The 16731-nt window shown below is 38.8% G+C and overlaps 1 protein-coding gene across 1 annotated transcript; it reads left to right on the top strand.

The window, feature by feature from the left end:
• Positions 1–214: 214 nt before the first annotated feature.
• On the top strand, positions 215–11624 carry LOC140756712 (myrosinase 1-like). The gene is made up of 10 exons (XM_073092265.1): positions 215–317; positions 2103–2250; positions 2453–2619; positions 3162–3422; positions 4374–4462; positions 5287–5434; positions 7678–7841; positions 9202–9348; positions 10471–10562; positions 11339–11624. Exons 2-10 carry the CDS (start codon positions 2117–2119, stop codon positions 11574–11576), a joined length of 1440 nt encoding a protein of 479 aa, XP_072948366.1. The 5' UTR covers positions 215–317; positions 2103–2116; the 3' UTR covers positions 11577–11624.
• The last annotated feature ends 5107 nt before the right edge of the window (positions 11625–16731 follow it).

Genomic DNA, 16731 nt, shown 5'->3' with positions numbered 1-16731 from the left:
CTCAGGGGTAGCGGCGCATCTGTGGCCGCCCTCAGGTAGGAATATCTAATCCTATCTGGGGTTGATTTCAGATGTCCATGGGCGGCAGTAGTCACTTACCATCAGGTGGACTGCATGCTCGTCTGCTACTCTCATATTATAAAAAAAAAAAAAAAAAAAAAAAAAAATTATATCCTAGTAGTATGCTATTAAAGCAATATTTCTTTCCAGCGTTCTACTAAATGCTACATCCAGCTTGAATAAGAACTTTCCACCATGGTTCAAGTTTGGTGCTGCTACCGCCGCCTATCAAATTGAAGGAGCTTGGAATGTCAGTGGTAAGTGAATAATCTTATATATAAAATCCTCGTGTCACAATGTTAGTTACCGTACTCCTCCGAAACGGCTTTACCGATTTTCACCGAATTTTATATGCATATTCAGTAGGTCTGAGAATCGGCTACTATCTATTTTTCATACCCCTATGTGATAAGGGCTGTTCACCCTTAATATTTTTTTATTTATATGGCGACACAACGTTTGCCGGATCAGCTAGTACAAATATACAATACAATACAAAACCTTACGGCCATCAAATTCACTAAATTCCGACTTCTTTGTTACTTTATGAATTTGGAGGTTTTTAGGGTTCCGTACCCAAAGGTAAAAATGGAACCCTATTACTAAATTTTAATGTTTTTGACAGTTTGGCAGTAATGGTTTAGAAACTCGGCCTCTCAAACCAGGGGTCCGAGCTTCAAATCCTAGCCATAGTACCTTTGATTTTACAAAGTTAGATATTTAAGATATAATTATATTCTGTAATTAACTTATTTTTAAACACGGACAAAGTAAATCAAGTAAACTAAGCTTTAATTAAACGACTTTCCAACTTATTTAGTGCTTAATTTAATTAACTACATTTGGAGTTTAATTAAAATTATTGAAATTTACTACTAACGTTATATATAACAATAAATGTAACCGTTAATTAACAATATGCAATTAGCAAGGGCTTGAAAAATAAACAAAAGTATTAAAAATTATTTGGTTATTTTCGTAAGTAGGTATATATATATACCTGTGTAAAAGGTCGTTATTTATTTTTAATAATGGTAGATTAATTTCATAAAATTAAAAATAAAGTATCACTAATAACGACCCACTGCTGTCCTCTCAGAATGAGAAGTATTTCTGGAGGCACGGCAGTGCCTTCGCCAAGTCGAGCCTTGGTTATTTTCGTAAGTATGGACTGTCTATGGGGCCGTTATTTATTTTTAATAATGGAAGATTAATTTCATAAAATTAAAAAAATAGATACGATAACGGAGAGAAAAATCGTGAAGAACGCCTGGCAGATTAAAAAAGTTTTCAAAGCCATATGAAGTCTACCAATGCACACTTGGCTAACGCTGAGGACTTGGCCAATGCTAGCCTAAAACCCGCACACTTTGAGAAGATATTCATGCCCAGCGCTGGGACGGTAATGGGTTAACGACAAAATTTACCGGTCGCAGAAATAAAGTTCAGCCTTTATCATCATCAACTCATTACTGTCCCACTGCTGTCCTCTCAGAATGAGAAGGACTAGGTCATAGTCTCGGAACCTTTTGATCAAGAGGCCGAGTTTCTTAACCACTTTTTTTTTAAATTTATTTTCTCTCATAAGGTACATTCACACATATATTATCTGCTAAACTCTGTAACAGTTTGCCGGCAGTGTTCCCGTGGATAGGGACAGTTGTACACCTTAACAGATACAAATATGTATATTCCACAAACCACTACTTGTTAACGCATTAAAATGATATAATACATCAAATATGTATATACATATGTATATACATCAAATATGTATATGTATATATATATATATATATATATATATATATATACATATATATATATATACATATACATATATATATATATATATATATATATATATATATATATATATATATATATGTATACACACATATCTGTATTCCTACTAGGCTATCACTGCTATCATAGCCTTTATAAGTTTATGCGAGACTAGGAAAGTCGTTCATGGATAGATTAAAATGTTCAGGCTTGTATATTGTTTCACGACGTTTTCCGAAAAATATCATGTTTTTCAGATAAAACCGAGAGCATGTGGGACAGACTGATCCACACTCAACCTTGGACAATAGCTGGTGGTGAGACTGGTGACGTTGCCTGCGACTCTTACCACCAATGGCATCGCGACGTACAAATGGTACATGAGATGGGGCTCAAGTTCTACAGGTTAGAAAATAAATCAAAATCCTGATAAAACTTTCAATGATGATAAAATTAAAAATCACGATAAAATTTTAAGTTATGATAAAATTTAAAATTACGATAAAATTTAAAATTATAGTTTTTTTTTTAAACAGAACACAGCAGCGCTTACCACTATTAATTTGCAGAAAAACTGCTATTTACTTTCCTCTTTACATAATTACAGATTTTCTATATCCTGGCCTCGTCTGCTACCAAATGCCTTTCCAACGAAAATTAGTGAAAGTGGCAAAAAGTACTATAACAACTTGATAAACGCCCTATTAGACAAAGGCATTGAACCCATCGTGACGCTCTACCACTGGGATCTACCACAGAAGCTACAAGATCTAGGTGAGAAGAAGATTTTTTAACAATACATAAACACATACCTCCAGGACTTGTTCGTTCTGTCCCTGAAGTACCGGAATCAGAATAGGGCTACGGTATCCCCTGCCTGTCGTAAGAAGCGGCTAAAAGGGGGCTTCTGGGGATACGGGCGGCAAGTCTGGGTGGTTGAATCGTCCAGAAAGCGGCGATATTTGTGGTCGCATACCGTCGTAAACACGAGACTATTTGTCGAACGCCGTGCTCACAAGAGCGAAGTCTGATGTGGCAATACGTTCAGAGGACTCCAGTTGCGTTCCGTTGGAGATTCCGGAGTCGTTTTCATAGCGCTGAAAATAGCTACCCTGGAGGTTTTAGTGCGGTGAAAATCCCACATGACCCCGTGTCGCTCCCACGACAACGGGAACCTTTTTAATTCCCCTCGTTATATAATGTTTCATGGCAGTTGACCTTGGGTTACTATAATCATATTTGGTATAATTTACAAATAACTTTCCATTGGACTGTTTGCTTAATTTTTCATAAAACTAAGTATCAACGTATTACAGGTGGTTGGACCAATCCCTTAATAACCGACTGGTTCGCTGACTACGCAACAGTGGTGTTCTCCCTCTTCGCGGATCGCGTTACCACCTGGATCACGATCAACGAGCCCAACATGATGTGCGACCTCAACTACAATCTCGCGCGGTTTGCTCCCATGATCCTCGAGCCGGAGATGGCTGGTCTGTTGTGTAATAAGCACGTGCTTGTTGCTCATGCTAAAGCTTGGAGGATTTATGATAAACTGTACAAACCTACTTATCACGGTAAGTTGCTTAGGATGTAAAATTGCCGACATGGTGGTAGGATTCTTGAACGTGTATGATATTCATCTTTCTGCTGCCGTCATCGAGAATCCTACGATTTCACCCAAGATTTCTGATGTATAGCTAAAGTAAAATGAGGCTATGAAGTCATTTGTATACACATACTGCGTATGTTGCAACTGCTGGATGACTCAATTTGACCTGGATACATTTCATGCGTCTAGATCATCATAAAAGTTATTAATATCAGACGAAACTTTAAAATAAATACAAAATTATGATACCCGATTTTGAGGTACATAGATCCCTCGTCTTCGGATTATGGACATTATTACAAGATCTTCTGTCTTCCTCTACAACATTTCGTTACGAATGCATTCCTTTGCCTTTGTCATCTGTCTTTGTAAGTTTGGGACCTCCTATGCGTTCAGTAACAATAATTCAAAATATCTACAAAAACAAATGTAATATTAATGATAAACAGTCATTGTGCTGAAAGGTTGTAAGACCGGTAATTCGTACATGAAGGTGTAGCAGTTCTTGCTTTTCGGTAAAGGGATGTGGAATGTAGATGTCGGCCATAGATAAGTAAAGATTACTCACTCCTAACAAGAAAATGTACCCAGTTTTGAGAATTGAAATATAATAATTGCGTAAAAAAGTTTTGCCACGTGTCCGTGCTAAAATGTCCCTAAAATATTTGAAATAATTATTTATTTATTATGTAAATTACGCAGTATTAGTTATTTATTCGTAAATTTTCTATTTCTCTAAAAATGTTTTTATTTGTCAAGAATTCAAAAAAAGAACTTACTAATAAGCCGTTTGTGGCTTCATTCAATTTCAAGGCGGCGAAGTATCTTTACTAATCTATGATGTCGGCTGACTTATATATGAAGGAACTATCTTAGTCTTCAAGATTTTCATACATGGCACTGTCGTGTGTTTTAGGTAAAATGTCGATAGCCAATCAAGTAATGTGGATAGCGCCAAAAACTGCGGACGATGAAGAGATCGCAGAATTTGCTCGACAAGGTTGTGTAAGTATTATAGACTACAAAAAACTTATACGATACTGCGGAGAATAATGTTATTCGAGCATGTATGTCTCATTCTTTGGCGGGCCGTGCAGTCCAAAAGGATGACGGTTTTTTTTTATAATATGAGAGTAGCAGACGAGCATGCTGTCCACCGGAAAGTAAGTGGCTACTGCCGCCCATGGAAATCTGTATTCAACCCCAGATAGGATTGGATATTCCTACCTGAAGTCAGCCACAGATGTGCTGCTATCCCTGAGGACTAAGGTGGTACGCCTCGGAAAAGTATGTCTCCCTTACCACATCATTTAAACCGGAACAAAACAGTGCTTAACACTGCTGTTATGAGGCAGAAATAATATAAGAACATGTGAAGTATCGTTGGATTCGCTTTTAATTTGGACATTTGATACATTATTTCGTTATTTAATTAATACTTAAACAGGTTTTTTTTTAGAACAATAACGTGTTTTTCAAATAACACTGGATGTACGTGTTTTAATTATGTATAACTAGAGCTAGTACTCGTAATCAGTACTTTCATTTCAGTCTTTAGGTTTTTACCACGCTTTTATTAGCTTGGGTTGTATATATGTATGTATGTAACGGAATCTTTACACTCGATTTTTACCCACTTTGAACGGTCCGATTAATTTAAGATTTTGAACAATTATCAAGAACCGATGACAATACACGATTTCAATAATTTTATCCCATTCTCCTGATTAGGATCGTCAGGAATCAGGATTAACGAGTTTCCTTGTACGATTTTAGCGTGGTTTTTAGTTTTTAAACTATGTATAATTATTTAACTTTAATATTTTCAGAATGGATTATACTCTCACGCGATATACTCCAAGGAAGGTGGGTGGCCACCGTCGATTGAGAAAGCCATGGCAAGATACAGCAAGAAGGCAGGATACGCTCGGTCCAAACTACCCGCTTTTACGAAAGAAGAAATATTGTTAGTTCGAGGTTAGTAATTTATAACGGGCTTTAAGTCACGGAAATCTTTTGTTTTGTTAATGACTAGCTGACCCAGAAAACTTTGTACCACCTCTAAATCTATTTATCAAATATATTTCATATAAAATATAGCCTATGTTACTCGTGGATAATGTAGCTTTCGAATGGTGAAAGAATTTTTAAAATCGGCCCAGTAGTTTTAGAGTCTATTCATTACAACCAAACAAACAAACAAAGTTTTCCTCTTTATAATATATGTGTAGATGTCGGATCCGGTCAGGGAATTACATCAATTATACAGTATTCTTCAAGAAATATGAAAAGGAGCTCTTTGACGGTGACTGCTTTTTATAAGGTAGCCTAAGGTAGAGTTTGCGTAATCGCTTGGTTTCAATCCAAAAATCTTGGGTAGAGCAACCTTCATATGATTTTTACATGCACGCAGTCCACGTAATGGTGAGTGGCTACTACCGCCCATGGACATCTGTAATCAAGCCCAGAGGTCGGAAACAGATGCCCCGCTATTCTTGAGGACTAAGCTGGAACGGTTCGGAAAAGTATGTCTTCCTTACCACTCCCTTCAAACAAAAACACAGCAGCGCTTAACACCGCTGTTATTAGGCAGCAATAGGTGTGGCGGTGCCGCCGGAGTCGAACCACAAAGGGTTCTACTAGCTTCAAAATGCTACATCATACTACTTGTTTACAACTTCTTAGTCGTTTCGCTTTTGTCAGAGCGTTGGTGTCATCATGTGTTGTGTGGGGGCTGATGTGACTCGCCTCGCGACATTTCGCCATTTCACTCTATTGGTGGCCATTCTAGAGCACTCGTGTACAGGGCCACCTTTTTTTTCGAGGGGGAAACCTTAAAGTACCCGACGACGTGGGAGCGACGCCGGGTTATGTGGGATTTTTACCGCACTAAAACCCTCCCGGTGGCCGTCCTCGACGCTTGGTACAGGGCCACCTACAGCTGATTTCACTTGATCTGTCCATCGCGTGGATAATCGTCGTGTTTACAACTACAATTCCATAATAAGTCTTTATTAAACAAATACACACAAAAGGTCATTACCTTGTAATGTGCGTAATAGATAATACAGGTTTATTATACGTAAACACCACGTTTAACGAATTAGACTTATCATTACATCTACTATGCTCAATTATCATACCTAATAACTGCTTAGTGCCTTTATTTAACCTAGAACTATAAAATTTATATGGAAATCAAGTTGAAATGGATTAATAATTGTCGAGAATGTTACGGATTTGCGGAAATCATTTACCTACAATACCTTCATTTTATTGAAGTAGTATGCGTATACATATCTTGATTATAAGTGACTCACTGACAGAGTCCTTTACATAAAAAAGAATAATTTCTATGAATTTGAAGGTGGCAGAATCCTTTGTGGTTCGACTCCGGCGGCACCACCGTCACACCTATTTCTACCTAATAACAGCAGTGTTAGGCGCTGCTGTGTTCCGTTTTGAAGGGTGTGGTAAGGGAGACATACTTTTCCGAGGCGTTCCAGCTTAGTCCTCAGGGGTAGCGGCGCATCTGAAGCCGACTTCAGGTAGGAATATCTAATCCTATCTGGGGTTGATTACAGATGTCCATGGGCGGCTGTAGCCACTTACCATCAGGTGGACTGCATGCTCGTCTGCTACTCCTATATTATAAAAAAAAATAACGCTTTCCACACTCATAGTCATAGCTCACAAAAGAATTACGTGTCATATGTTCTATAGATATGTACATGAAAAGACGAAAAGCCCAAGCCGAAGACAGAAATTTAAATTTATTATTTAGACTTTTACTGATAGATCTAGCCTGAAATCGAACCCGGAACTCACTGCATGTCACACCTGTATGGTCGTCCGCCACTTGAGTTTTAATACCGTGTTAAAATAAGATTCAGTGATAAATGTGACGTGTTAATAAACAATCAAATATATATGTTTTTTTTACCACGCTTTTATTGGCTTTACCTGTATGTAGATATGTATGTAAGTAACAGAAACTTTGAACTCGATTTTTACCTACTTTGAACGGTCCAATTAATTTAAAATATTGAACACTTATCAAGAACCGATGACAATACACGATTTTAATAATTTTGTTCCTTTCTCCTCATTAGAAAAGTCAGGATTAACGATTTTCTTTCTGAGATTTTTATTTATTAAGTTTCAATTTATATTATGCTTTTGATAGTGCGAGATTGAAACCTGAACCCATTGTATTCCAGGTGCTTACGACTTCTACGGCATTAACTACTACACCGCTCGGCTGGCGCGGCGTACGTTGCCTGGGGAGGACCCTGGGGTCTGGTTCGTGACTGGGTACCCAGAGTTTAACATAACACTCGAGATTGACCCGAAGTGGAAAGTCGTTGGGCATGCTGCGGCACCGGTAAGGAATCCATTAATTATGTTATTATAGGTAGAACTGTATATGTCCCTGTAATCCCGGGATGAGAATAGGGCTACGGTATCCCCTGCCTGTTGTAAGGGGCGAGGTTCGAACTCTCACTCTTGCCGCCCGGGTCGCGGGCGGCAAGAGTGAGAGTTCGAACCGCTCGGCCAATGACCCCGGGAAGGATGGCGGTATGTGTGGTCGCATATCGCTGTAATCACCAGGGGATGTGAGAGGAGCGTAAATTGCTCCCCCCAGGGCAGAGTCCGATAGAAGGGCATCGCATTAGGAGGACTCCAGTTGTGTTCCGTTGGAGATCCCGGAGTTCTCCACCAAACGCCGCGGATGGCCACCGGAGGGGTTTTAGTGCGGTAAAAGTCCCACATAACCCGGCGTCACTCCCATGGCGTCGGGTACCTTTTGAAGGGTTTCCCCTCGTCAACAAAAAAAAAGGCTATCACTGCTGTAATATGCTTGACTAGTAAGGAACGTAGAATAAATACGAGTGTAATTGCATTTAATAAAAAAATTAAGAGTATATACAATATACATAGATTAGTAAAGATTACTCACTTATAACTAGAACATGTCACCAGTTTTGAGAATTGAAATAGTTGCGTAAAAAAAGTTTTACCACGTGCTAAAACGTCCGTAAATATTTGAAATACTTATTTATTTATTATATAAATTACGCAGTATTACATATTTATTTGTAAATTTTCTCTATAAGTGATTTTTATTTGTCAAGAATTTCAAGAAATAACTAACAAAACAGCGGCGAAGTATCTTTACTAATTTATGAGTATGTGGTAAACCGAATATAAAGTTTTAGCTAGTATTTTTTTATATACAAAAACCTAGCGATAAGACAGCTGATTGAAAGTAATCAACGTCGTCTATGGGCATATGATATCAGAGGCGTAACTTTTTTGAAGATTCTGATCAGCTAGAATACTAAATCGGTAGAGATGTCTAAAATAGTTAAATTGAATTTATATCCTATGCCCTTTGAAGGTGGTAAAACCCTTTGTGGTTCGACTCCGGCGGCACCACCGCCACACCTATTTCTACCTAATAACAGCAGTGTTAGGCGCTGCTGTGTTCCGGTTTGAAGGGTGTGGTAAGGGAGACAGACTTTTCCGAGGCGTTCCAGCTTAGTCCTCAGGGGTAGCGGCGCATCTGTGGCTGACCTCAGGTAGGAATATCTAATCCTGTCTCGGTTTGATTACAGATGTCCATGGGCGGCAGTAGCCACTTACCATCAAGTGGACTGCATGCTCGTCTGCTACTCTTATATTATAAAAAATGCCTTAAATTGAGATAATTTATCTCTTATTTTATCAATCTTAAATTACAGAGTTACCCTGAAGGGCTGCGAAAAAATATCGCATGGCTAAGGAAACAGTATGGAGATTTGGATTTCTTCATAACCGAAAATGGATGTGGTACACCTGACTTCTACGACCATCAAAGAATGGAATATATACACGATCATTTGGAACAAGTGAGTATCTTTGATAAACTTATATTTTGCTAATATATAACTAGAGTTTCAGGTTGTTAAAAGAGCAGTGAAAGCCCAATGGTCAACTCAGCCCCTTGATCGAGGAGTCCGAGGTTCAAATCCCAGGCACGCACGCACCCTTGATTTTTCAAAAAGTTTAAACGGCGTTCACTTGTTTAAACGGCGAAAGAAAACATCGCGCGGATACTTCCACACCTGAGAGATTAAACATAAATCTCAAAGGTATGTGAAATCTACCAATACGCACTTGGCCAGCGCGGTGGACTATGGTCTGATCCTTCTCACTCTGAGAGGAGACTGTGTCCAACTGTGGGTCAGTAATAAGTTGATGATGCTGGTCAGGTTGTTAATAACACAGCGGGATTAAGAAAAATACTATCGGCTAAAGTCAGCTACATTTGTATTTCTCTATATTATTTAAGAGTAATGTAAACTGATTGAAATTCAAAAAATTTTCAAAGTAGGACCACATAAACCACTTTTTGAAAGCCAATAAATGATAACATAATGCATAACTATAAATATAACATAATTCCTTTTTTTAATGGTCGTAACGTTATATTAGAGACATAAATAGAATATAATAGAATAGAATATAATAGAAATAGAATAGAATAGTAACATAATTACTTCTTCATAACAGTCTGCTACTTACACGTGTGGCACCATACATTTTAAACCACACAGTATGCAGCCACGCTCCCACACTGACACATGTGCATTCATGATAAAATATACACCACCATAGCTGCGGACTACTTTGAAATAGTATTCATCCTTACTTTACAACATGGATTACATAACGCCTGATACTATAAAATAAATGTTAAAACGCGCAGAAGCGATTCAACACATGACATATATTTGTGGCGACCTCCCGTTACTCGTCAAGAGATGGCGCCACGATTATTCTGAATCACGCTATCGAAGTTTTCTAAGCATCTGGCATATAGGTATACAAGCTCCGAACTGAGACTGTCGGAGCAGGGCCGCTCCACGGGTATGATCTCCTAGCCCGGCGAGAGATCTCCCTTTGCCAAATATTCTTCCATCCATCTCCCTCGTCGACTATTATAAAGTATATTACTTTTCTCTTTCCAGGTGCTGTTGAGCATACACGAAGATGGTGCAAATATTACCGCTTATACGTATTGGACTCTTATGGACAACTTCGAGTGGTTGAATGCGTACACGTATGTACTGTATTAATATTTCATTTAAAGGTGGTACCACTATCGTTCCACTCCGGCGGCACCACAGCTACACCTATTTCTGCCTAACAGCAGTCTTAAGTGTTGCTGTGTTCAGGTTTAAAGGGTGTATTAAGGAAGACATACTTCTCCGAGGCGTTCCAGCTCAGTCCTCGGGGTAGTAGAGCATCTGTGGCCGACCTCAAGTAGGAATCCAATCTTATCTGGGGTCGATTAGAGATGTCCATGGGCGGCAGTTGCCAGTTACCATCAGGTAGACTGCTTGCTCGTCTGCAACTCCTATATTATATACTAGCTGACCCTGCAAACTTTGTACCACCTCAAAATCTATTTATCAAATATATTTCATATATCAAATATAGCCTATGTTACTCGTGGATAATGTAGCTTTCGAATGGTGAAAGAATTTTTAAAATCGGTCCAGTAGTTTTTGAGCCTATTCATTACAATCAAACAAATAAACAAAGTTTTCCTCTTTATAATATTAGTATAGAAAAAAGAACTTCTTACTCGTTTAGCGGCGCATCTGTGACCAACCTCAGGTAGGAATATCTAGTCTCATCTGGGGTTGATTACAGATGTCCATGGGCAGCAGTAGTCACTTACTATCAGGCGGACTGCGTGCTCGTCTGCTATTCCTATATTACAAAACGCAAAAAGCGGACTACAATCTTATATGGACTTGTTCAATAATATGTATGAGCAGCACTCGCTACATACTATGTGAATGTTTAAACGCATTATCTATTCCGTTTCAGGATAAAATTCGGACTCTACGAAGTAGACTTCGCAGACCCAAAGAGGATACGAACCCCACGCGCCTCAGCGCACTACTACTCGCGTATCATCAGCGAAAACTCCTTGGATGTGCCGTATACTTCAAGGAAAAGTTTCCATACAAGACACCACCATCATAAAACTAGGAATTCCGGGAATATATCAAGTTACGACCCTTTCTTTAGTGTTATAAGTGTATTTTTGATATGTATACTGTAGTATACATAAAGTTAATATATTTTTAATGAGTTTTAGGGATCACTAGTGCTCATGATATACCTAAGAAGTAAATCTAGAATCCAAACTACATTTGTATCTAGTAATTGTACTAAGTGACAATATTGGTCCTTAATAAGCTGTGATAGATAGTATAATGGTTGAAACTCTGTCTCCCAATCGGGGAGATCGAGGTTCAAACCACGTAGCTGTTTTATCAAAGATGCGTATTAGATAAATAATTATCACTTACTATTACGGTGAAGGAAAACCTACACTCCAGAAAGTTCTTAAGAATTGTCGAAGGTGTGTAAAGTCTATCGGTTTGCTGGCTAGCGCGGTGGACTATACATTATTTCTCCTGTTGAGAGAAGACCTGTGCCCAGCAGTGGGACAGTGATGGGTTGCTGATGATTAATATTTGTAAGTTCGCTCTTTTGTACGGTTTTATCCTAAAGTGAATAAAACATAATATAATAATCATTACTTCCCTATTCATTGTATAATAGCAACGCCACAAAGCTGCTATACCGAAATAGGTGTGACGATGGTGCCTGCGAGTTAAAATTGACGCAGTATCGTATAAACTTTATTCAATAAAACATAAGGCGCAAGTCTCTTTATTGAAATATTTATTTTTAATACCAGCTGACCCGGCAAACGTTGTGTTGCCATATAAATAAAAAAACCTTAAGGATGATAAACCCTTATCACTTAGGGGTATGAAAAATAGATAGTAGCCGATTCCCCGACCTACTGAATATGCATATAAAATTTAGTGAACATAGTTAAAGCCGTTTCGGAGGAGTACGGTAACTAACATTGTGATACGAGAATTTTATATATAACATAACACAATACGGTTTTGTAAATAAATTTGTATTTTAAAATAATGCGTGAAGTATTATTGAACCCTCGTTTGTATTTTTTTGGTTCCGTATTCAAACAGTAAAAACAAACACACAAACGAAATACAACACACACGTAAGGTAAATACACAAATACTAGACCCAGAACAGATACCTAAATTTATCATTCTGATGTCTGTCTGTCTGTCCTGTTGAGTTTTCAAAACATATTACAATTTTACGTTCGAAGGTGGTAGAACCCTTTGTGGTTCGACTCCGGCGGCGCCACCGCCCCACCTATTTCTACCTAATAACAGCAGTGTTAGGCGCTGCTGTGTTCCGGTTTGAAGGGTGTGGTAAGGGAGATAGACTTTTCCGAGGCGTTCCAACTTAGTCCTCAGGGGTAGCGGAGCATCTGTGGCCGACCTCAGGTAGGAATATCTAATCCTATCTGGGGTTGATTACAGATGTCCATGGGCGGCAGTAGCCACTTACCATCAGGTGGACTGTATGCTCGCCTGCTACTCCTATATTATAAAAAAAAACTCAATCCATTATTCTGGTCCGTTTGCTTAGTAGACTGAGTAAGCGTAACAATAAGTAAGTGTTCAAGTCTTTTTGTCTGCCTCACACGTTCGCAAAAAAGAGAGACAACATAAAGCGCCATTTTGTTAATTTAGACATTTAATGTTACGTTACTAACACTATAGTTCTGATACAATCCGCTAGGGGCGCTGATTGGAATCTGTATGGGCAAAACGTAAACAAATACCAAAACAGTCATATTTGTCAAAACGTAAAAACTCATGGTAAGGGTACAGGGATCGAATCTGGAACTCTACATGCGTCTAACCAGAATGGTGACAGCTCAGCCACACGGATCGTCAACAGTTAATTACATATGTCTGAGTATGTGTTTGGTGTGGTAAGGGAGACATACTTTTTCGAGGCGTTCCAGCTGAGTCCTCAGGGGTAGCATCCGCATCCGCATCTGTGCCCGACGTCAGGTAGGAATCCAATCTTATCTAGGGTTGAATACAAATGTCCATGGGCGGCAGTAGCCACTTACAATCAGGTAGAATGCATGCTCGTCTGCTGCCCTTAAGTCATAGTTAAGTATAGATATTTCAGCGCCTTGTAATTGAAGGAAGCCACTAAATGGCTTAAACGACTGACAGTTCTGTCAGCCGTTTAATGACTGCCATGGTGTAATTTACGCGGAACAAGGCCGACATGCGCAGTTTAGTGGTCCAAAAACACGAAATCGAAAGTGCGGAGAAATATCGTTTTATTCGTAAATGATCTAAAAACTACATTTTTTTTAATATTTTTCAAACACGAAAATAGATGACAGTGACAATTTCAATGTCAAAGCTGGTTACATTTTCTTGTTAGGAGTGAGTAATCTTTACAAATCTATGTCTCAAATAAAAAAAAATCCATGCTAATTTGCTACTTCGATTTAATAGACAATGGCGTCAATGATACCTTCGGTATGATAAATGGGTATAAAGCATTTTCCTTATTACTTATCTAATTATATACTCAAAGAATTGGTATAGCAATTCAGAGAGGAAATGCTGCCAGCGTCTTGCGAACCTTGCCCAAAGACAGTGATGGCGACAATTTTTTATGGTAGTTTTTTTGTTTTTATATTTTTGTTTTTCATTTTTGTATATATGTAAATTTTGTAAATAAGTTAATTTATATTTATAGTTTAATTTATTATTTTTAATTTCCTGTAAATTTAATTATAATTGTAAATATTTTTCAGTTAATATATATGTAAATTTAAGACACTAAAAAAAAAATCAAAGTCTTATTTGTATTTTTACTTTAACAAATACATAACAGGCGTCAATAATGAAAATAAATTAGATAGTGTAAATTATATACATATGTCAATTAGCAACATTGTATAAACAATTCTGAACATAATCGATTTATAATTAATCGTAACTAATTTCGCATACAGAGATACCATATAATATTTTTTATTTAAATATTTTTTTTTCAATTGTTTTTTTTTAACTATAATTATATGTTTTTATTATAATTATTGTTATCATAGCAGCTATGAAAAACATGAATAGTGAATAATACATACATATGTATAAAATATTTTACTATGGGTTAATAGATAACCTGAAAATCCTTCTATTTTTATTTATTTTGTGTTTGTTAATTTGGCTTTTTTTTTTGTTTACTAGGGGGAAATCTTCAAAAGGTACCCTATGCCGTGGGAGTGACACGGAGTTATGTGGAATTCTTACCGCACTAAAGCCCCCCGGTGACCATCCTTGGCGCTGCGTAGAGGACTCCGGGATCTCCAAAGGAACATAACCGGAGTCCTCTTAGCGCGTTGCCCCGTCGGGCTCCGTCCAGGCGAGCTTGAGCGACCACACATACCGCCGTCCTTCCCGGGGTCGCTGACCAGGCGGTTCGAGCTCTTGCCACCCGCAACCCCGGAAGCCCCTTTTAGTCGCCTCTTACGACAGACAAGGGATATCGTAGCCCTATTCTGGTCCCGAAACTACAGGGACAGATTTAGCTATACCCTTTTTTTTTTTTAACGAGGGGGAGATTTTCAAAAGGTACCCGACAACGTGGGAGCGACGCCGGGTTATGTGGGATTTTTACCGCACTAAAACCCCCCCGGTGGCCGTCCTCTGCGCTGCGTAGAGGGCTCCGGGATCTCCAAAGGAACACGACCGGAGTCCTCTTAGCGCGTTGCCCCGTCGGGCTCCGCCCAGGCGAGCTTGACGCTCGCCACACCATCTGGTGTGTACGACGGTATGCGACCACACATACCGTCGTCCTTCCCGGGGCCGCTGGCCGGGCGGTTCGAGCTCCCACTCTTGGCGCCCGCAACCCCGGAAGCCCCCTTTTAGTCGCCTCTTACGACAGGCAGGGGATACCATAGCCCTATTCTAGTCCCGGAACTATAGGGACACCGCGCCGGGGGCCCTTACCTACGGCCGCGGCGACTCCTCCTCCGAGCGGGTTCAGCGCGCTCCCTTGCTCGTTCGGCATCTTCCTTCGCAGACATGTCCACGTCGCAGAAGGTGATCATGCCGTTCCAGGCCTCGCTGCGCTGAACCAGCGCTCCGACGATGGGCGACGGAGACAGATCCGGTCCCACTTTTTCGACGAGGATCCGCCGCTGCGACTCCCACGCAGGGCAGTACTGCTCGCTGCTACCCCGGAGAACTAAATTATAACACGTCTGATAAGTATGTCTCTACATCCTTCTAACTGCTGTTGCTAGGCAGATCTCGAACCACAAGGGACTCAACCATCTTCATAATATCTGAGAATAAACATTTCGAAGAAACTTCCTACATTTATTTAATTTATATTACAATAATAATTACAAAACAAAAACATTAAAATAATTGAAATGATATAAAAAAAACTTAACTGGGGATTAAATTAATTCATCATTCCATTATTGTCCCACTGCTGGGCACTGAGCACTGCTCAGAATGAGAAGGATTAAGCCATAACCCACCGCGCTGGCCAATTGCGTATTGGTAGACTTCACATACCTTTGATATTTTTTTTTATATAAATCTTTCAGGCATGCAGGTTTCCTCACCATGATTTCCTTCACCGTTTAGGCAAGTGATAATTAATTTCTAATAAATAAATTTGAAAATCAGAGGTGCGTGCCTGGGATTTGAACTTCGATTGTGATCGAGAGGCCGCGTTTCTTAACCACTAGGCTATCACTGCTTTTAGTATTATTTTTTTTTATTAAATAAATTGGGAACTCCTAATTTAAAAAATATTAATTTCAAAGGAATTTTATAACTGGGAATAAACCACAAATTCCTTTATTAACGATTAATTCTGAAGTTAACGCTCGTATTGGACACTCTGTTTACGTCGTGATCCACCGAAAATTACCGACTTCAGAACTATGTACTTTAGTACGTTTATTTTTTAACATTTATTTAAATTATTTTTTACTTTGTAGTGTCATAAAAGACGGTTGTATTGTTATTTTTTACTTCAAACCTACATGAGACCTTCCGGGGTCCTTGATCGTATCAAACTCAGTAATATACTCGTACATATGACATCCAGTATATTATCTTAAATCTTACTCGGTTGATTGTAAATGTCTATGGTCGTTAGTGACCATTTGCCATTTACGTTATATGTTCATTTGGTACTTCAGCTTTATATATGTATACAGCAAATTAAAGTTGGCAAAGAGCGAGTTTCATATACCACATAATATGAATATGAATATTACTAAATAAATACCAACAAGCAAGAAAATGATGTACTTGTCCAGATTAGCG

The sequence above is a fragment of the Epargyreus clarus genome, unplaced genomic scaffold, assembly GCF_041222505.1.
Source record: "Epargyreus clarus isolate Ecla_fem2 unplaced genomic scaffold, WU_Ecla_fem_2.2 ptg000035l, whole genome shotgun sequence".
Lineage (NCBI taxonomy): Eukaryota > Metazoa > Arthropoda > Insecta > Lepidoptera > Hesperiidae > Epargyreus > Epargyreus clarus.
This window is presented reverse-complemented; position numbering and strand designations above follow the sequence as displayed.